This window comes from Muntiacus reevesi, chromosome 18, assembly GCF_963930625.1.
Source record: "Muntiacus reevesi chromosome 18, mMunRee1.1, whole genome shotgun sequence".
Lineage (NCBI taxonomy): Eukaryota > Metazoa > Chordata > Mammalia > Artiodactyla > Cervidae > Muntiacus > Muntiacus reevesi.
The window spans coordinates 25070074-25093492 of NC_089266.1; the positions used below are offsets into that span (position 1 = coordinate 25070074).

Here is a 23419-nt window from a genome sequence, read left to right on the forward strand (position 1 = left end):
TCTCATCTAAATATCATCAACTCAAAAGTACAAAGTCTTATCATCTAAATCAGCCGCAGATGAATCTACTGAGTAACCCACTAAGTACAGCTCCCGGGCACAATTCTCCATCTATTGACCCATGAAACTAAAGAAATAACAGGCTCTGGTTCAAAAAGCAGGAAATGTCATCAGTCCAAAGCAGTCATTAAATCTAATCAAGCACGCTCTTAGATTTCAAGGCCTGGGACAACTGGCTCTTGACTCTGCCCTTGGGGCTCTTAGATCCCCTATTCTTCATTTTTCATGAAAGATAGCACATGTTTTCAGCTGAGATGTTTTATCAACCTGCTTCTTGCCAGTGAAATTTGGGGGACCCAAAAACCTTCTCTCATTTTCCACTCTGTCTCTTTCCCTGTGGGTATAAATTTCTTGAGAACCTTGTGGGCCTTGCATCAGTTGCATAGGGATTAACCAAACATTTAATGAGACAAAAGTCTCTCCCACACATCTTTCTGGAATAATTCCTTCTCTACATTTGGCTTCTGCTGAGAAGGCTAAGGAGCAACAACCCCTAAGCTTCCCATAGGACCCCTGGTTTGCTTGAGATCTATGATAATGACAGAGACTGAACTGTGTTCTCCCCAAATTCATCCTTGGAAATCCTACCTCCCTGTACCTTAGAATGTGATTTTATCTGGAAACAGGGTTACTGCCGAGGTAATTAGTTAAGATGAGGTCAACCTGGAATAGGTGGACCCTTAATCCAATATGACTGGTATCCTTAGAAAAAGGGGAAATACACACACACACATAACCCACACATACGGAGATGCAATGAGAAGATGGAAGCAGATATCAGGATGATGCTTCTACAAGCCACGGAATTCCAGAGATTGCCAGCAACCCCCAAGAAGCTAGACAGAGGCGTGGAACAGACGGTCAATCTTCAGAAGGAACCAACCCTGCTGACACCTCAATCTCAGGAACTGTGAGACAATACATTATTGTTATTTAAGCTACCAAGTTTGTGGTACTTAACTGCGGCATCCCAGCAAACTAGTACAACCCCTGATCTCTGGTGACTGGCTCACGGATCTTTCTGAAGTTTCAGCAAAAGGTTTTATAGCCACATACCAGGGCTTTTCTTTAGGCCAGTTTTTGGCAGTCATTTGGCTTCCTTGGTGGCTCAGATGGTAAAGAATCTGCCTGCAATGCGGGAGACCTGGGTTCCATCCCTGGGTTGGGAAGATCCCCTGAAGAAGGGAAATGTTACCCACTCCAGTATTCTGGCCTGGAGAATTCCATGGACTGTACAGTCCATGGGGTCCCAAAGAGTCGGACACGACTGAGCAACTTTCACTTTCACTTTCTGAATTTTAGTATCTTTTGCAATCTAGATAGGCTGAGAATTTCCCAAATCATTGTCTCCATTCCCTTTCAACAATTCTTCCCTTAATTTCTTTCTCTCCTCTTATATTTTACTATCATTAGCAAAAAGAAACCAGGCTTTGCCTAGAGAATTTCGGCTATGTATCTACATTCCTCGCTTATAAGTTCTGTTTTCCACATAATGCCGGACACAATTCTGCTAAGTTTTCTGCCACTACATAACAAGAATTACCCTCTCTCCAGTTCCAATAACATATTCCTCACTTCTGTCTGTGCCCTGTCAGCATCTTAAGTTTATGTTTCTATTAATGATTTGTTCATGGAGATTGAGGCTTTCTCTTAGGCAGTTTAGGATCTCTAAATTTTCCTCATGTTCGTTTGACCTGCAGCATCTTGAATGTACATATTTCTACTAAGAGTCGGTTCAAGGCAATCTAGGTCTTTTCTGTCATGCCCCTCAAAATTCTCCTGGCCTCCACCCGCTGCCCAGTTCCAAAGCCATTTCCACCTTTTTAGATATTTGTTTTGGTACTCTGCTTCCAGGGACCACATGTTTTAACTTTCTATTGCTTAATATCACAAATTGCGGGGGGTGGGGGGAGGGGGGCTTGAAACAACACAAGACCCTTGGCTTTCTTTTTTTTATTCATTTATTTGGCTGCACCAGGTCTTAGTAGCAGCATGTGGGATCTAGTTCCCTGACCAAGGATCGAACCTGGGCCCCTGCATTGGGAGCTCAGAGTCTTAACCGCTGGGCCAGCAGGGAAGTCCTGGCCCTTGGCTTTCACACTTGTCTTCAGTTGGTCATTAAGCAGCCTCAGCCATTCATTATCTTACTCCAATGCATCAATGGCATTCACCGATAACCTTCAGATTCCACTGTCTTTAGAGTTAGTACTTATTCCGCTTCTCAAAAGCCAACAACCACACCCCTCAACCCCCATGCCCAGCGCATTCCCTTCTGTAGGGTCACCACTAGTGACAGTTTGAACAGTTGTCCCACCTATCACTAGTGATGGTGTCTTCATTACCAGCTGCCCAGCAAGGGTCCAAAATCCCATTTTTGATTCTGCTTCCCTGAGCCAATCCTAGTGCCAACTGTATTAGGTCAGGTCCAGATAAAACTTGGAAAGTCTTCAAGGAAGAAGGACTGGACAGAGGTCAAGTTGGGCAGAGTTGAACTGTGATGCATTCACAGCAAAGAACTCAGCTGATCTCACAGGAGGTCACGAGAGGGCAGCTCTTTAAAACTGTGCACCCTGAGGCAACAAGTCCGGGTCTTTATACCTCTGCACCAACCAGTCACTGGATGTGGGCTGCCCTTGGGGAAGGGAGGAGGTGTGACTTTGGGGGAGGTGGCTGTCTTCAGCTGAGAGCAATCCTGGAGAGACTCAGAAGCTGAGGCACAAAGGCTTTGGAGTGACAGGGAGAATGAGTGCCTGGACCCTGAAGCGGTGGCAGTGGGGTGGGGGTGGGGGAGGGGGTGCTTGGGGGGTAGAATTTGGAAGAGCACACCACAACATCTACTGCAATTATTGTTTTCTGTATCTGCTAATAGATAACATTTATACTTTTGTGTTAATTCTTTATTGTTGCACAAATTACCCCCAAACTTAAAACAACAAATGTATCATTTCATCGTTTGTTGGTCATGAATCTGAGCTCAGCCTAGACAGGTGTCTCTGGCTCAGGATCACCAAGCTGCTGGCCTGGGCTAAGTCAATTCCAGACTGTACTATGCTGGACAGCCCGCTTCCAAGCTCACTGATGTGGCTGTTGGCAGGCCTCAGAAGATCACTTCCAAGTTCACTCACGTGGTTGCTGGCAGGCTTCCGTTCCTGGGCAAGTCCTCCATAGGCTGCCTTAAGTGTTTTCATGACATAGCAGCTGGTGATTAAAGAAGGAGAGACCACGACCTGGAGTCCTTTTTCTTTGCTCCCAAGTCTTCTTGTAACTAATCTTGGAAGTGAAGCTGCATCACTTCTGTCATATTCAATTCCTTAGAAGCAAGTTTCTGAATCCAGCCCAACTAAACGGGAGAGGATTGCATGGGGTGCAAATATCAGGAGGTGGGGGTCACTGGGACCACCTGTTACAAATACTACCTGGCGAACACTGAGCTGAGCATTTTACCTGCCTGGTTTTATTTAATCCTCACAGTGACCTTAAGGGAGCTGCTATTAATATCTTCCGTTGCAGATGTGGAAATAGGCACAGAGTGGTTAGATAACTTGCTCGAAGCCATACAAGCGACTGTTAGAGGAGAGGAAAAAGAGAGTCCAGTTTTGTAGACACATACACATCTATGTGTTTCTAATTCTTATACTGTCTCCATTAATAACATCTTAGGAAAATCAAAATTGTTGCAAAGATCAAAGCTAGATTGGGGGCTACCAGCTTTAGGTGCAGGGGCTGGGAGTGAGAGGTACCAATCAGAGGGATCTGATTTACCCAGGCAATTCCTAATTCAGGAAGCTCAGGAAAAAGGCTGGGGACACAGAAGGCAGGCCAGAAGTCTGGGTAGAGGGGAATTTTGAACTGGCTGTGTTCTTGATGAAATCAGCTATGGACATGAGGAAACCCCTCCTTCCTTTGCAAGTTTACAGTTGCTGAGTAGGGACTAGAAATAGAAGTAGCAGGGTTACAAATGAGCTACAACGATCACTTAGTCATGCCCCCCAAAGTTCTTGCAGAGTTATAAGCTTTTAATTGTTAGACTTAAGTTTTAACTGTTTTAACTGTTAGACTTAAATCTTAGGACTTTTCCAAGTTATCTTACTGCTGTGTAACAAACCACCCCGAATTTTAGTGGTTTCTAACAAAAATACTTTCCAGTGATTCTGTGAGTTGGCTGGGCAGTTATTCTGCTGGCATTACCTGGGCTCTTAAGCAGGTGTTTAGCTGGAGTGTTAGCTGAGCTGACGGGTCTGTGATGCCCTCACCCACAGGCCTGGAATCTTGACAGGGACACCTGGGACGTCTGTTTCCAGCAGTTCTTGCCAGTCAGTGGTCTCACCTGAGTTACCTCAGTCATGTCCCAATAAAACAAAGGTGGCTGCTGCCGCCTGAACCACAACATCACTTCCTCACATTCTATTGCTCAAAGAAGTCATGAGACAGCCCAGGTTCAAGGTAGCTGAGAATGGCCACTAAGTGCCTACTGGGAGCTTAATGGAGACAGGGGCAAGGCCAAGACTACAAAAGGGTGTGGACACAAGGAGGCATGGCTCATCAAGGATCACTATTATTACCATTTACCATGGAGACCTTGACGCTGCAGGAAAGTAGTTCTGGCTACCTTGGTACAGGCACAGGGTAGAGGCCCCACAAAATAGGCCTGCAGTGTGCCCAAGACTGACCTGTCTTCACTGCAGGGGACTGGGATGAGCAATGGCTGATCTGTGCTAGGAGCTTCAGAGTCTGGACCCGATCAGAAATAGAAGCATGTAAGACTTAAGATTTTGGAAGACCCAGTTAAAATAACCAGATTCTACACGAAATTGAATTCAGGCTGCTGTTGGGATAAAATAATACACATACACATATACTCTGCTTTAGAAAGATTCTTCAAACTGCAGGCAGAACTCAGTGGGTCTTAAAATTAATTTTGTAGTTCAAGGTCAGCATTTAAAAAATAGAAAATATCAAAGTGGATATTTTTCTTGAATTAATTCACTTCTACAAACAAACTCATCAATATATATATTGGACAGCCAACTAATGAGAAAATACATTTCTTACTATGGGTCAGAGCCAAAGTTTGAAAGCCACTGATTTAGTATATGCTGGCGTCAGGGTATATCTACTTTATATTCATGAAAAAAGTGTGTTAACATCAGTATTTAGTCAGAGTTACAAAATGATAGAAAATAAGAATGTCAATTCTATGATTTGGGCAGTTATGTTCCATTCTAAGAGGTTTTAAACAAAAGGAACCTTGCACAAGGTTTGCTTTCTGTGTGCTTAACTCCCTCAGTGAAATCCTTAATCTGAATGAAATAGGGTGCATCCTGAGCTGAAAGGTTCCTGGCAGAAAATGGTTGCTCCCCCAGTGGCTACAGTTAACAGCTCATGTGTTGGAGAATTATTTACTTGCTTGTTGGATTTCCTCCACTGGAACACAGGCTCCATGAGAGCAGAGACTATCTTGTTTATGGTGGAACCCCCAGTGGGCAGATCAGTGCCCAGTACGTGTTAGGCACTCCATAAACATTTGTGGAGCAGACAAATTAATGCATGAATGAATGGGGAAGGGAGCCTCATCCAGGTACCACATTTTATAATCATTGCTTTTCACTGAATGTGCTTTGTAAGTGTTTTCCACCTGGCTTCTTTTTCTTCAGACGGATTCAGAATCCAATCATGATCCTTTTTTCAAACACTGTTTTCTAGGATAGGTTCAGATTATTGCTCAGTAGACAAAGTAGTGTTACTGAAACCAATCAGCATTGAGCCAGGCAGCAGAGAAAAGAGAGAACTAATCACCCTAACTTTGGCCAGCAACCGTGAAAACATGCTACCCTTCATACAGAGGTCAGCAGGATTAGTGGGCTGGACAGCGTGTTATGAAGACTGTCAACTGAGGATAAGGAAGAAATAAAGTGAAGAAAGACACGCAATGGATATGGCTACTTTTTTTTTTTTTTTTTTTTTTACTGTGAACATTAGCATTAAATTGGTTACCGTACACATCCAAAGGCCCAGCATCTTGGAAATATCATGAAATGGCACACCTTGTACCAGAGTCTCACAAGAATAAAATAGACAATGCTACATCAAGTGGTTAAAAATACACAAAAAAGTAGTTTTAACAGTCTATAAATTTTTATACTTAAAATTATGATTGAGTTGAAATAAAAAAGTGCATTTCAATTGCTAAAAAAATAATATTGGTATAGTTAACACAAGGGGGGGAATCAGTACATTGAGGGATCTGACAGGATGCTGGAATACAGAGGACTCCGGGAAGCTGGGCATGTTTGGAGACATGGGAGGGAAGCTTGGTTCCCCCTCACCAGGGTTCCCTGGGGCCGAGCAGCTCTCCCTCCTCAGGGTCTTTCCCATCTTATGAGATCCTGTCCCATTACCTGTCACCTCCCCAACTGAAGACTCCTCTAAACTTCTTTGCAGCATGAGAGGTACCTGCCCTACATGAGTCCAACTTGACCTTCGACTGCATCCTCACAGAGGTAGGAGAGGGACACTGCCCTCTTCTGGACTTGACACAAGTACCCCAGCCACATGGCCTTAATCCTTATGACCTAGCAGGCAGAACAGGGACCAAGCAGCTTCTGTTTCGTCAAACTCCTTTGGACAAATGTTCAACATTCAAAAACAAGCTCTGTAAACCTAACGCTGAACAATTCCTGGCAAGCCAACTGGATTTTTTCTTTAAGAAATGAGGAAAAGTGCAAGTGATTTCAGTACTGTCAGGGAAAACAAAAATAAAGACAAACAAGTCACACCTGGCCCCGTTACCTAAACCAATCACAGCTTCAGTTCTCTTTTTCATCAAATGGAGTTACAAGCAGATGCCTCTGTCTACCTATAATGCTCAGGGTCAGATTTGGCTGGGGAAGAAGGGCCAGGCAGACACCCGTTTGGAAGGCCATTTCAGGTGCAAATACCTCCCACTTCTACAGGCTAAATAGTTAGGGTCTGGGGTTTCCTCTTGGTTGATAACTGACCTGCTTCTTGTGAGGAAGACACCGCTATAAGCACAACCAAACTGTGTGATCAGAGAGCTGATGAGGATTAGGAGCCCGAAGACAAATAACTGACATAGAGGGGACTTGAGCTGAACTCTAACTGGGCGGAGTGGAAGCCGTAGCAGACCTCCCCCAGGTCAGGATGCAGAGCTGACCCCGATGATGTGCTCCCTGCTATAACAGACATGTGCTCGGAGCAGAGAAGGTAAGAAGCATCTCCTCATTCGTACTCTAGTTATCCCTGCCGCTCTTCTTCTTCTCAGAGGTGTGATGGCCCTGCACTGGTGGTGGGATTTGGGAGGCAGTAGTAAGGAGGGTGGCGTTCCTGCTTTGCATTTAGCACAGGACAGATCCCTCAAGGGAAGGTTCTGGCTTTCAATTCAGATGCCTGACCCACAACGACACCTGACCCACACATCAACCTTTGTTTCCATAAGGCTGAGCACTCAGTAATATGGGGGAATGTCTTGAAAACCAAGATCTGAAAACAAATATTGAGTCAAGAAAGGATATTCTGTAAGAGACTTTAAAGTGGGACGTTGCTTTAGAAGGTGAGAATAAAGAAGCTGAAGTATTTTGTTGCTCCCTTGTGGACAAAGCCAGTACTGCTGGTGGAGCAGAATCACACTGCCCCTGTCAAGAAAAGAGGAAAAGACATACTCAAACCTGCAGAAGATTGAGAATTCATCTGAGGCTGCATATGTATGGTTGGGGATACAATTCTAGCAGGAAACACCAAAATTATGCCACATAGTTTCTTTCTTTTTCACTTTTGGAAAAAGTCTCAGGAGTTGAATGATCAAGCATAGAAAAGGTATTTCTAGGTCAAGTTAGAGATTCTAAGAGAGTAAAGTATTTCCCCATGAGCTTTCAAATGCAGTTAAACATAGCCTCAAGTCCTATGCAGAAAGTGAGTTGGAGTCTCTGGCCTTGCAATCACACAGTCCCTTTCCACCCGTAAAAGGCAGGCAAGAAGGAAGCTGTGTTTGTCAAGGGAGCTGGATATTTAGAAACAATGGGACTCTTTGGCACATCCACTACAGAGACAGGCTCTTTGGTTGACCAAACCCAACAACACAAGTACCAGACTTCCTTCCAAGTTTGGAAGGAAAATTCAGCTCCTACACCTTCTTGCCCTGTCCCCCAAATCATTTTCAAGTAATTTGTAACGTCCCGGATCTCATCAGGGAAGCTCAGATAGTGTGAAACTAGAAAATGGAGGTGACACTTCTCCGGGGCAAAGACCCTTGGATACCTGTGCCAAATGTCTCATACAGACATGGACATGGAACAAGTCAAGTCTGTCTGAGGGATGTGGCTCCTCAGTGAGAGCCCCCCATCGCTGCCACTGCTGTACTGCCTGAGAGTCCCAGGAGAAACGCCAGATATAGAGTGGTTGCTTTCAGTAGAAAGTTACTACATAAAAGAGGCAAACTTCTAGGTCAATAATGGGGACTACCAAGGCATAGTAAAGTAAAAAGATTTAAAACAACAAGAAACTTTTGTTACTTATTTCTGTAGAAATCAACTTTTTGCATTTCGGAAACTAGTATTCCCATTCCAAATAGCCATTGAAATGTCTAGAACGTATTCATTACCAAACATAAGCATTCTCACAATTTTGCACTATCCCATCAATAACATACTGTCACCAGATAAAAAGCAGTAAGGATTTATAAACAGCTGCCTTCTTAGACTCCCACTTCATGTGGATATTAGTTAGTCTTGAAAACCTGAGTATTAGAATTATTAACTTTAAGGAAAGAGACATGACATTTCAAGTCAGAAAGGAAAGATTTTGACTAAGGCCAATATACTCAAGTCAACGGCCTTCTATTACTTAAAAAAAAAAAAAGCAATCGAATTTCCTTATTCGAAAGAATTGAATTTGTTTTCAGTTTTGGAGGAGAACTGAAAGGGAGCAAGAGACCTGTACACAGCACAAACTACAGTGTTGACCGTGAAAGGTGAGCCAATGACTAAAATGTTTTTATCAATAAGGTGCTCATATCACATGGAGAATACAAAGAAACCTCCTTCTTATTACATCCTTCATATATTACGTATCAACAATATTTTAAAAATTAATTAGATGAGAACAGTAGAAGAGAAAGTAACTGGAAGTTTTTGAAGGATAGGATAAGAGGCAGATCAAAAATCAGTAAGGGACTTCTGATAAACCCAGAGAGCAATTTGAAATTAGACTAAAATAAAATTATGAGTACAACCTTGCAAAATGTTTCTAGAAGAGAGCGAGCACATAGAAAGAGGGCATAGCAACAGCAGCATTCACGATCCCTTACTCAGAAAGGGGAGGCATTCAGGAAGACTAAGATGAGAAAAAGATGTTCAGAAGAGATACTTAATGACCTTTAATTTGAAAGGAACATCTAGTTTCTGGTGAAAAACACATGAGGAGTAAGATAAGGATAAAATATTTCATCATTAGAGATGTAATACATGAAGAAACAAGATATAAATAAAAGTTTAAAGTGTAATCTAAATGGGGGAACAAAACAGAAATGCATAAAAAATTCACACCCAAGGTTTCAGCGAGCTGGTAGAGACAAATCAACTGGAATATAGGTGTGTTCCAATAGTCATGGAGGATGAAATAATCAGAGGTAGGATTCAGATCAGGAAAAGAATGTTCCAGGATGCTGGCTTTCTGAAGGCACTCGAGAACAGTGAGAGGGACTGAAGCGGCAGTGAGAGAGATTAGAGAGATGGACGCTCACTAATCTGTCATAAGAAGATTAAAAACAACTCCAGGAGCACTGTGACAATACATATATTACCAAGTTATACACAGAGTCTAACAAGGTTGAAATCCACTTTGTAAGTAGTTTCTACTAATAGTATAGCTTCTACTTAGGGGATAAGGAAGAGAAGTTTGTTTTCTGGATATGCAATTCTGCAAATGATAAATGGTATACTATCTAATTCTTTAAACAAAAGTACTGAGTTACAGCTTCAAAGCTGGGACAATCAAGGAGTCTGATTTTCCTTTGAATATTGCAAAACCTATCCTCTAAGACAAAAAGATCTGATCACAAAGTCTATAAAAAGTCCAGAGAGTATAAAAGTACAGAACTATGAAAGTAGATATCTTGATGGCAACTTTTATGGCTTCCATAGAAAGTCTAGAGAGGATCTCTGGTTTGCTTTATCGAGGTAGTGTCCAGGGTTGGAAGGTCATTGTTATTTGTCACAAATGCTACAGATGACAGAAGCAGGTTAGCTAGGGTGTTGCTAGTACATAATAATGCCAGTATCTCTTAATGGCTAATGACCTTTCATTCCTGAAAAAAAAAAAGAAAGAAAGAAAGATCTTTTGGGAAATTTCCTATCTTGGTTCAGGCAAAGGAAAATTAAAACCCAGTATTTACTTGCTCAATTTTAATAGTCTGAAGAAATCCAAATGAGTTGATTTTTGTAATGGGACATAGTTCACAAAATTCCTAAATGTAATTTATCCCTTTTTCATCAAATACTTCCCATACCATCTGGAACAGCATCAAAATGTTCATCATGTTGGTCAGCAACATAATAATAAAAGTTGTCTCTTCTATACAGTAGCTCAAACAGAAAGGTTTCTCTAACTTTAGTTTTTCTCTCTTTTTTCAGACATTAAAATCCCACCCACCATTCTGTATTTCACTAACTGAAATCTTTAAGATGTGGTAAATACACACACAGAAACACACACACACATATATATACACACACATCTGCAATGAATTTCTGTTTCTGCTTGATTTTCTTAAAATTTCCAGTGAAATAAAAATTAAACAAGCATATCCATTCAACAAACATAAAAACTGAAAGAAAAAAAAAGTCAAGAAATAGAAAATAAAAAAAAGTTTACAAGCATCTCTTCAGAGTATTTTGCCTTTAGAATATAAGGGACAATCAACCATATATATACAGTGTATATAGGGAACATTCTAACCACAATGAAAATGTTCTTCCAATCAATGTTGGTTTAAGAAAGATGGTATGACTATGGTAATGTCCATGCTGTCATTAATTTAGAACAGAAAATGTAAATGGTAGACTGTAAAAGTATATATAACTGATTTGTAAAGGCTACTGTGAACTATGTAGTGAAGTTTTATGTGGAGACTTCCCTGCCTGCTAAAAATAGGAATCAAATCACAAATATGCATGGAAAGGAAGCCACATGCTTTAAACTGCTCATCTTATTTTCTTCATTCAAATGTAAAAAATCTAACTCTGTATAAGCCTGCCCCTCTCAATTTGAGAAAGCAACAAGCAGCCTTTCATTAAGGCTAAGGAAGAGTTTATATTTGAATGACAAATCTACGCGAAAGAATAGAAAAATGTAAAAAGTAAATTAAAAAGCAATTATCAACTCAAGCTGGGAATTTCTGTCAGTCTTAATTCTAGCAATGGTACAAGCCTTTGAAGACAGTAAAATTTAAGTCATGAAAAACAGCCTCAATTTGATATCTATATTAATGCTGAAATGTGGCCTTTGTTGTCTTTAAAATTTAAGTACAGATAAGGGCTGAGAACTCAAATTCCTCCAGAGTTCTTTTTTTCATAAACAGATAACAAATAGGTAATAATTTCTGAAGAAGTCACAGGGTGCTGTACGATAGGTGGGAGGGAACACACCACACAACACAACTTTTATCTTAGTAAAGGATCCCAATCAAATCTTTAACCCTGAGTTTGAGTCTTAAGCGTGTTAAACCTGATGCACATAAATGTTTAAGGCTTCATCCTGCAGTTCTTCTATTCAGAAACACTGTTATGAATATTCTTAATGCATTTCATTCGGCATATGTAATCTGACACTGATGAACAGCCAATATGCTCCGAGCAGTTTTCCTGAAGACCACAAACCCCAAATCAGGGAAGGTATACTTAACTAGGGGAAAAATTTAAGTTTCCAGGTTGTTCCATAATACATTTCACTAAGAACTGTGTGACAATGCTGATTTTTTTTAAAAAAGATAATCCTTTTTTTTTGGGGGGCTTCCATTAAGGGTGGTAGTGATTTTTCTGCTTAGTATTGGTTTTCCTACATAGCAGATATTTTCTTACGGCTATATTCACTTGAATGAAAAAAGACATATGACTACCTGAATTTTCCAGTGTGTAGTTTATAGTACACCTCATAAAATGGTTGATTCTGTAAGTCTCCAGTTAGAATTCAGAACTGCAGCCCAATACTGTAAATTTATTTAGAATAAAATAAGGTATAACCAATTAATTGAGCTCCATTTACATCTTAAAAATCATTTTAATATTATAAGCTTGGGCATGAAAAAATGGTATGTCCACACAAAGGTGTATACCCACAAATTTGTCATGGAATGGAAATTGTGGAAGTAAGAGGAGGCAGGCACTAAAGATAGAGCAGTCATAAATGAAGAATTAGCTTTTCTTATTGGTTTGGATACTTGAGTGTTCAAAGAATGTATACAAACATTTAAAACAGCATTCTTTAGAAGTTACATCCAAAAAATAGGGAGAAAAGTATGATACTGAAGGTACTTTCTTGCCTCACTTCCAAATTTTGCTATGCTCACTATAGAAGACAAAGGCGATAATCAGAAAGAAAAAATTTGGAAGTATTAAACAGCAGAGAATGCAGTATTTTAAAAATAGGGACTTAACCTCAATGGAGAGTTCCAGTTTTTCCTACCACAGTTTTTCTGAGCTAATAAGCCAGAAAAGTGCTGCAAATATTTCTGCACACTTAATATTAAAAATAAAAAATAAATAAAAGTCAGGGTTCTGAGTCACGCAAAGATTTAAAAGCCCGAGGAAAGAAAAATGAAGAAATTTCAAGATTAAAAAAACTGAGGAAGGAAGAGAGAGAGAAAGTAGACTTCACACTGGAACTCAGTTCACTGACATGAAAAATTACAAAACTTTTAGCTATACTGAGTCTGGATAAATGTGATCAGTTAAAAATATTCTGTTAGCCCTTCTTCTCAACCTTTCCTATAATGAACCCCCGATTGACCATGCTCTTTATAAGTTACCCAAACTCTTCCAAACCTGCCCCAAATTAGAGATTGGACCTTCTTATCACCAAGAAGACTGCTACCAGGTAATTACTTGCAGAGGAGAGGGCAGCAAAATGTCACTTTCTTTCCCTCACTGCAATTTTAACTGTGTTGAACAGCTTGAAGTTGTGACTATATCCACTGATACAAGAGACATTTTAAAACTCATAACCCATTTGTGTTCTTTTTTTTTTTTTTTTCCCCATTTGTGTTCTTATCCAAATTTCTCAGCCACTATCAGCAACATCATGTTTTGATTTTAATGTACTATTTTGTCTTTCCACAACAATTCTAGAAAAACAAAGCAACCTCAAAATGAGCAGTGTGGCAGGAGACTTCAATCTGTCATCCCACCAAGGTTGAATCTGAACATAGTTCTGAGGGAAGTGAGACGTGACTGAGCTGAAACAGCCTCCCCAACTTCCTCCTCTTGATGGTGTACAGCTTGACTCAGATTTTCAAAACAGGCCAGCTTCAGGTGACTTCCCTGGAAAAGGCTCAACCCCCTGCAAATCATTCCATTTAACACACTAACTGAACCAAACAAAACATGGAGGACAGAGCATGTCCATAAGCCTAACAGACCCCCCCCAAGTGTTAAGCAGAGATTAAAAAACTACCAAGGACTTACGTCAAGTTCTGAAAGCAAAACCTCATTTTTTGCAGTAACTTGGTCTGGAGACCCTCTGAGATACATCTACTTTCTGAAGCACCTTTGAGTTGTACGGATGTAAGAATAACTTTGAACTATAGAAGTTATATGCATCTTTAAGAATCACATTTTGATGATTATAAAAATTTTTTCTATTTTACAACATAGGTCCAGCTACACTGAAAAAATTACACCGCTTATTGAAATACATTTCATTTTAGAAACAGACTACTAAAGAAGTCTATACAAAAACTCTAAAATAATTTCTGTAGTAAAATAAAGAGTGCATTAGGAGAGCTACACAAAGAAGAAAATTTCTGTCTTTCTCTATAATGCTTGATATACTGTGAAACAGAGCTAGCTCAACTCTGAAGCCAGCACCAAAAGCTGAAAATAATTTGTTACGATACACAGTGATACAATTAATGCTCTGGATTAATCTCACAGCCTTCCCGATTAGTACAAAGGAAACCAGGCCTGTCCCCTCTTTGAGGAGAAGTCCAGGATATAAAAGCAAGCATACCTCATCAGCTGATATGAAATTATAAAATTCCACAAGTCTGAGTATTTGAAATTTATAAAAGTCACCAGAAAATGCAAGCAAATTGGGCTTTACTTCGGTGGTTCCCTGGTTTAGATGACAGCTCCCTCCGTGAGCTCAGGGTCTTCTCGTTCACTCCCTCGGATGTGCTGATTCACCAAGACAGTGACAAAGCTCCTGGTGGAGGCTGAGAGTCTGCCAGCTACAGAAATGCTCACCAACCCCCTCTCTGCAAGCTCACACCGGGGCACGTGACTCGTGGAGAACACACTTAAGGAGATGGATGTTAGTGATGCTGCGCTGCACTGCTCTTCTCTGCCAGGTGCCGCAGAAACGTGTCCTCACCCTGGCCTCTGTTATTTAAAGGCTCACTCTTAAAGAGAGCTGGAGGCGGGGGGAGGTGAGGGACGGGGGGAATGGGCAGGTGGTGTGGGTGGTGAGGGTGGGCGTGGATGTGAAGGTGTGAGAAGGGGTGCGGGACGGGCCGAGGGGGCAGAGCGCCCACAGGGTTCATGCTGACGGGAGGGGCGGGGGTCGTGGGGGTGTTCACCGCGGAAGGAACGGGGGTGGCTGGGGAGGTTGTGAGTGGGATCTGGACGGCAGGCGGCACGTTCACGGGGCTGGTCACCCGGAAGCACTTCTCCTTGTGGGCCTTAAGCATGTTGGAGAAGCGGAACCGCTGGCCGCACACGTCACACGGGTAGGGCTTCTCGCCTGTGTGAGTCCTACGGTGCCTCTTCATGTTGGGGCGGCTGGTGAAGCTTTTGCCACAGATTTCACAGATAAAGGGTTTCTCTCCTGAGATGAACACAGACACAAAGACATGATTAACACTAGGCGGTAAGTATGTGCTCCAGCTACCCCTCACATTAAATAAGGAGGTTCCCACTCCTCTCCCTTACTGCATGTTAGATTCTAACAGTCATAAGAGAGTCCCCCGAAGTTGGGACTTCACAAAAAACAGCAGACACAACTAAAACTTACATACAACCTACCATCGGGGCTTGGTTAAAAGAAGATTAAAAAAAAAAAAAAAAAAAAAGACACCTACAAAAGTGAGCTTCCATATCCTACAGGAAGAAGTGGTCAGGTGGCTTTCCTGTGCTCACGGGGACCAAGCCCACAGAGGAATCTCTGCTTTTAAGCTAGGCAGGCTGATCTGTAAGCAATTTCTGACATTCCAACCCAAAGTAGAACTTTGCTGAAAATGTCCCATGGAGTAAATAAGTCTCCTTGTGTCTACTCGTACCTAATCCGTAGCACATGGCTTACTTTCTGGTATCAGGGGAAATACCGGACTGACTCACCCTACAACACGGCTTTCACAATGCAGTGTTTCTCTACCACATGGGACTGTCTGCACGTCCGAAGAGCACTCAGAGTCCTGGCTCCAGTCTACTAAATGCCCCCAAGACATTCTGACCATCAGAAATGTCCCCATACCATTTCCAAATGCCCATGGGTGTGGGGAGGGTTGAAAGGCAGGCTACCGTTCTTGGTGGAGAACCTTTGGGACAGGGAGTCAAAAAGGAAACAAAACCCCATAATTCTAAGTGCGCCTAGGGAGGAACTTGGGTTTGGGTTCTAAGTGCGCCTAGGGAGGAACTTGGGTTTGGGTTCTAAGGGATTAGTTTTTAAGCTTTCCTTTGGATTTACTGCATAGCGGACTTACTGCTTATTCTATGCTGTTTGCCTGCCCCTCTCCCTCCCTACTGTTTGGGAGAAACAAAATGATGTTTGAGCATATATGTCTGTGATCACTTCATCCAGGATGCTGTGGTACGGTGTGAAGTACCCGTACACACGTGCGTCAGTGACCATGCGCTTGTTCATGGAGCTCAGTGTATGGAGCTTCTTCTGTCTTTACTGCAGCTCCTGCTACAAGAGTTTGCTCTCACTTCAGTCATTGCTCCATTTCTTTCTAATAGATGTCCTTATTCTACTCAGTATAAATAAAAGCTACTGCATATTGTTCTAACATGCAGTATTACTTACTTACTGTGTTCTAAGATCTCATTAACCTTTGGTGATCCTGACAGCCTTATGAGGGATGTATGTTGTTATCCCTATTTTACTGATGAGGAAATTAAGAAACTTGCTAAAGGTTCTATGGCTGGCGGAGAGGCAGGATTGAAAATTCTGCAGAATGGCTCCAGACACAAAAAGCACAGCACTTTACACCCCAATGCGTTGTGCCTTCCTGCACACACAAAGAAATGTTGTTTTCTTACTGTTTTCCTCCACTTCGAGACTTCTAACCCTTTGGCAAACACCTCTTTATCCATATTGCAGCCTTTACTTCTCTCTGCCTTTGAAAATGGACATCTCCTGATGCCCTCCTTCCATGGAAGCCAGAATTGTTCTCACTTCCTGAAGACTGAATTGAACCGTCAGGACAGACCAGTTTTCTCCACTGTTACCAGTACTATCTGCTGACTAGAATATTTCTTTTATCTTCCTACCTTTCATTATTCAATCACTGCCACACTTCACTGTGATTCACATTCAGCTTTCTAGATAAATTCTGTACCCATTTGCTTTCCTTCTTTTTAATCCATTTCCTCCAATTAAAAACTTAAAATTCTATGTGAAATGGAATCGATCAATTGTGGTATAATTATCTAATGGAGAGTGTCATTAAAAACAATATTTTTAAAAGTATAGAAATGTAATTATTAACATGAAAATCTATAATCTATTATCTGTAGTCTATTAAGTAAAACAAGCAAGTTATGAAAATATGCACATGTGTTATCAAAATGCATACAGGAAAATATGGAAAAACACAACAAATGTTACAAGTGATTATCTTTAGATAATGGGTTGTTTTATTCTCTTTTTTATGCCTATATGTACTTCCTGTTTTCTAAGATAAACAAGATTCATTTGTATAATAAAAATGTTTTAAGAGCACACCTATTTGATAACCTATTAATCCCCTTGACCCTTTCCTCCTTGACTCTCCAGAGCTAATATTCTTCATTCCTAACAGCCATATGGAACCAGAGCCAAAGGATCTAATCTTTGATTATTAATCTAATACAGGCAAACACTCTCCATTTCACTAATCACTTCGTTGGTTCATTATACATGTTACTCACTGAAAGTTTATTAAATATAAGGACACGTAACTTTCTGTTACGTGTTCAAACCTGGGTCCAATACTGGATCTCTCTAATCATCTCTCATTTGTAGTCTTCCAGGCTATAATGATTTGCCACAGATAGATCAAAAACTATTAGAATTGGTCTACCACAAATCCATGTAGTCAAATTTAAATGAGTCCTTTTTACTACTTTCTAATCTTTTATCCATTTCTTGAGGTCCTACCAAATTTTCCACATTTGCTGTTCGAGACATAAACCCACAATCTCATGTAACTCTAACTCTCATTATTTATCAGACCCCATCTTTTAACTGTGCTAATGACTGATGATAAAGTTTCCCTGAAACCTCAAGGCAAGATTACAATGAGGCTGAAACAAGGAAAAATAAAAATATAATATTTGAAATCCACCACCTGTATAATGTCCTATTTTAAGGAAATGCTAGTAAATGGGTGGCTGGAGGAGGTACTAACATCTAAGTCCATCAAGGTAACTAGAAACACATATATCAATACATCTTATGATGTGACCTAACTGTTACATACAGATAAAGCTAACCTAATTGTAAGAAATAGTATTATAGTGAATCTGAAGAACACACAATATAAATGAAGAGAGAATCTGCAGGGAAGATAAAAAAGAGCAACAATTTGGCTAGTTAGCTGTCTTCTGCACTGTTCAAAGGAAAAAGTGATCTGGCCAATAAACATAACCACTCTAGTCTGCTTAAGAATATCCGTGAGCAGCATCAGAAATCTGTACATCTATATATCTGGCCTACCATAAGATTACAATCCTTCATCTGGATTACTGCAACAGCCATCTGACTGGTTTCACCTTATCTATTCTTGCTCCCCACTCTCCAATCCACTCTTCACACTGTGTAGCCAGAGTGAACTTTCAGACAGTTTTGTCACACTCTGCTTAAAACCATTTAAGGACTTCCAACTGTCCTTAGAACAAAGCTCAAACTTTTCTACATGGCTTATCCTGTGATCCAATATTTGCTTATTGCTCTCAGGTATCATGTCTTACCATATTCCCTGTCTCCTCTCCTGCCCTAATTCGTCAAATTCTAGCCAATTTCATTTAGTTATACTTACTGTGCTCTCATCACCAAACCACTGTTAGGCCTTGCTTGTCTATCACCCTAACCTGACAATAAGGTCTGTGAACCTAGGGACTATTTTAGCCTTGTTCACTACAGTAACCCCATTGAGTAGATTCTTAACATCAATAAATAAATATTAGTTAATTCTAAGACATGCATTCCCCTCCCATATTGACATCTGTGAAACTGATATATACCATAACAATTGATGGCATTTCATTCTTTAATTTGTAGCATTTTCTTAGTGATATATAAACTTAGCTTTGTCATGGAACTGATGACTTCTTGAATTCAGTGAAGGTTGGGACGCACCATTAAGATCATTCGATTACCTTCCTTGCCTATAATTTCCTGTCCCTGACAATCTTGTGATTATAATTTAGCAACTAATATAAATTTTACTTTAGGCAAAGAATATTCTGACCAAAGAACATAGAGTTCTGAACCACCTATCATTCAGCCTTTTCATTGTAAATTAGCAATTTTATTAATATATCATTAAGACTATTTAGCATATACACACAAAAAGACTATTTAGCGCACACACACACACACACAAAGACTATTTAGCACAGATCAATCCCTCTGATCCTGACTGGGTATGCTGACAAATTCTACAAGTTGAGAACCAGACTCTGGGATGGTGCTTTTTGCCCTCATGATGTCCTGTGTATCCTTCCATTTTTTTACTTGCTTCATTAAATTTGTATCAGAATAACTAAGTATGTGTTTCTGGAGTCAGATTGCCCTGGACAAGTTCTTTACTCTCTAAGCCTCATCTGAAAAATGAAGATAATAATAGGTTACTGTGATAAGTTAAAAATTCGAGGAAAGTGCTTAGGACAGTATTTGATACATAGTAAACATTCAATGCATTTTAGTGCTACTACTACTATTATTATTACTATTATTATCATCATTACTATCACTGGACTATAAGCTTTTTGAGGGCAAAAACCAGGCCTTAATTCATCCTGTATCTCTAGGTACTTAGCACTATGCCTGGTACAAGGAGAATCAGCAATTATTCTATGTTGAACTCACCCCGTGTCCACACCATCCCAGGAAACCCTGCCTGAGGGCTGGTCGCTTCCCTAGATAAGATCTGCCTCACTTCTGTTTAACTGCAAAGAAATAGCCCAATCAATGTCAGTTCCTGCAATGGCCTTAATCCCCACCAAAACACACTCTACAAGTGGTCCAACCAGCCGCAAAAAAGCTATCTTTTTTCTTCTGTAAAAACTAACCCTTCTTGGGTCCTCTCCAAGGTACTACTGTCATCCTTATTTAATACTGATACCCGTGGAACCAGAGGCCTGCAGGAGTCGCATAATTCAGGTGAGGTCACACAGCTAGTGAGTGACAGTGCATTCCCAGTGTGAGCATCATAAGCAATATTAAAAGGCAGATGACAAACCAGGGGGAAGCATTTTAATACTGCTGTTAAACAAGATCCAGGGGACATAAATATATACAAAGAGCTATTATATAAAGAGCTACCACAAACAATAAGAAAAAGCCAAACACTGCAATGAAAGGATGCATACAAAAAAGGCACAAGCAATTCAGAAAAGAAAATATACTGATACCCATCAAGTGTACTGAAAGAAATGTTCCATCTTACTTAGCAATTAAGTACAAATTAACACAAAAAGAAACCATTTTCACCTATTAATTCAACAATTATTTTATTTACATTGGACAGGGTTGAGAAAATGAGTGTTTTCATGCACAGCTGCTAAGAGTGTACATGGACAGCTATTTGGCAATACATACCACCAAGTCTTAAAAATACACACATCCCTCTGCCCTAATAATCCAATTTCCAGGAATTTATCTAAGTAAATAATCATGGATGTGTTAGCCAGAAAGTTGTTTGTCACAGTACTATTAATAACAGTAGAAAAATTGGAAAAATCTAAATGTCCAATCGGGAACTGGTTAAATAAAATGGAGATAATATCCTTAACAGGACTGTGGTAAAGGTTAAATTGATTAAATGAGATAATGTATGCTAAGTGCTTAAGATAATACTTGGCATATATGTGCATAATAAATGATGGCTATTATTACAACAAATTTATAAGGACTATTACACAACCATTAAAATGATATTACTGTTAATGATACAATACAGTAAAATAAAAGTAGGTTATAATAGAGCATAAAGACCCAATTTTTGTTTTATTACTATATATATGAATATATAAACAGTTTTTCACAGTATCTATATATATTAAGAAATTACAGAATTTAAAAAATATATATCCTTAAATGTTAACAGTAGTGATCTCTCACTGATAAGATTACAGATCATTGCAATTTTCATATTTTCTAATATACTTTCATAAGTATGTACTACTACTTTTAATGAGAAGAATAAACATTTAAGTGAATATAGGTGGCTATGTTCCTTTAGAAGAAATAGGAAATGTTCAGGTTGCCTATTTGGTCAAAGAAGAATATGTTAAATATATAATATGAAATATACACTTCAGTTTCATACTCTGGACATTTAAGGGCCTGAAAAAAGAAAGAAGGACAAAGGAGAAAGAAGAAAGAGGAAGAAACACAGAAGGAGAAGGAGAGGAGAAAGTCCAGGGAGCAAGAAGCACAGGGAGACAGGCAGAGAAGAGGCAAGCACAGAGGCAGAGAAGAGGCGAGCACAGAGGCAGAGGCTTACACGGTGGACGTTCCTTCTAGTCTTGCAACAAACATTAACTGGGCATCTACTATGTGCCAAGCACTGTTTGTGAGTGTGAAACAGCTTCTGCCATCAAAAAGACTTATTTTCTGCTGAATAGTTTCCTGCTGAATTAACAAAAAACTGTGCCCTAAAACTGACTCAGAACTAAGAGTCTATTCAAGAACCACCAGACTTTAAGGGGAGAATCTGTTAAATACTCTGATATATACTGCTATCTGCTTAGGCTTCAAAGTTAGCATTACCTTTTGAAATGCAATTTACTTAAACTTCTCTCGTGACTCTTCCTCTAGCTTATTCCTTAAAATCTGAGGTGCTCTGCTCTGAAGGGTAAAGAAGCCCATCAGGCAGGCATTCTTCCTTGGACTTTAAATACAGAAATGGGAACTACAGAGACCCAGACATGGACAGATTTCCTTACCACTTGTAAGCAGGCTAAGCAAGATAATCTCTTGTGGTTCTTTCTAGCTCTGCTACTCTGCAGACTAATAAAACCTAGAATTCTGTGATTAGATTTTATTTAAAAGCTTGAAAAATGTTTCATACTGTTCAGTTTGTGCAAAGACATCTAATTCCAGAGCATCAAGATGAGATGGAGATACAATGCCTCAGTGTTTACACTGGGCTATTATTCTAACTAGCTCTCTGAAGGCTGCGTGATCAAATGCTTACAAGACAAATCTATGCTATGAAGCATATACCCCTGAAAATATAAAGCAGTTAAAACATTATTTAATCTCAGTTGATGGTTATGTTCATGAAAAGTAGTGAAATTTGGTAAATCAATTCCAATCAAACTTTAAGAATACTGAGAGGGTATTCTGCTAAAAGCAGTCAATACCCTCCGTTTTTAAAAGACATAGACTCCTTTCCTCAGAAAAATAACATGTACACATACACAAAATAAATTTCATACAATTTCAGGAGATCCTGTGCCCCAAATACAGAGTCCATCACCTTGAAGGAACTCACAGTTAAAAGGCACTAACAATACTTTTTGAAATCAATAAATTGATAAAAGCCTAATTTTTCAATATTATAAATTTGTATTGTTCAACATTAGATTTATGTAAAGCGGCATTTGTACTTAGGGTGCAGGCTTGTGGTTTAGAATTTTAAGTAAACAGACTCACAGGGGATCATTAGCAAGTGCCTGAGACACATCTGTACCTTTCTCAAGAATTCCTTACCAGTGTGTGTTTTCATGTGCTCGTCGAAGTACTGCTTCATGTTGAAGTCCTTGCCGCACCACTGGCACATGAACTGCTTGTGCCCGATATGGATGCTCATGTGGGAGCGGAGCTGGTACTTGTACTGAAACCTTTCGTCACAGTTCTGCATTGGACACAGTGGAGACTTTTGAATGCCAGGCATAGCAGCTTTACCTGCGCCCACCCTATACAGTCTGAGATTAGGCTTATTTTTCATACTCAGAATAGAACCTACTTGTGTCCAAATGTTTGGCTCTGCTGTGTTTCCAGGCTGAGTTATTAATAAAGGGGGATATTTCCTAAATAATTATCAGTGAAGTATATCCAACTTCTCTGAATTAGTGAGAAATGTAAAATAATTCATCACGTGTCAGTCCCAATTTTAACCTAATCTAAGAAAGTCAACACCGTGTTAAAAATGACTGCTCTTTACCCAGCAGTGAGCTAATAGCACACAGCGCTCAGCACACGGGTCTGATGGTTCTGTGGAAATGCATGCCTTTCTTCCACGGCTCACCACGAATACACACACACAAGCCAGCCCCCACCCCTGGCCTGGCGGGCAGCCCAGGCCTTACCTCGCATCTGAAGGGCTTCTCTCCAGAGTGCTGCAAGGAGTGTACCTTGAGCGACATACTGCGTTTGAATGACTTCCCACAGGTCTCACAGGTAAACGGCATATCTTTTGTGTGTGCTGCAACACAGAATGCACTTATACTCAAAATCAGTTCACCAAAAGGCTCAAACTGGAAAAGAGGTATGTTCTACTCTAAGGACATCATTTACTACGCTCTAATCTGTGAGGCTGTAACAGCGAAGTTGAAAGAATAACAATGTTGAAAAGAAACCTGGGTGTGGAAGACTCTACCATCCAATCCGGTGATGCTTACTGAAGACATGTTGCATTTGGTTTCAACAAGTCAAAACTGATTCAAGTAAGGCAATTTCTCATATCCTGCCCAATTCAAAG

The 23419-nt window shown here is 40.2% G+C and overlaps 1 protein-coding gene across 2 annotated transcripts in view; it reads right to left on the reverse strand.

Annotated features, from left to right (window-relative positions):
- Nucleotides 1–5495: 5495 nt before the first annotated feature.
- ZNF652 (zinc finger protein 652) overlaps nt 5496–23419 on the reverse strand; it is a 63544-nt gene continuing 45620 nt past the window's right edge. For both annotated transcript variants that reach the window (XM_065911027.1, XM_065911028.1), the window contains 3 exons: nt 23028–23143; nt 22429–22573; nt 5496–15114 (listed from right to left, as the gene is read on the reverse strand). In XM_065911027.1, the coding sequence (XP_065767099.1) occupies nt 14603–15114; nt 22429–22573; nt 23028–23143 (773 nt within the window). In that variant the 3' untranslated portion in view covers nt 5496–14602. The remainder of the gene's footprint in view (nt 15115–22428; nt 22574–23027; nt 23144–23419) is intronic.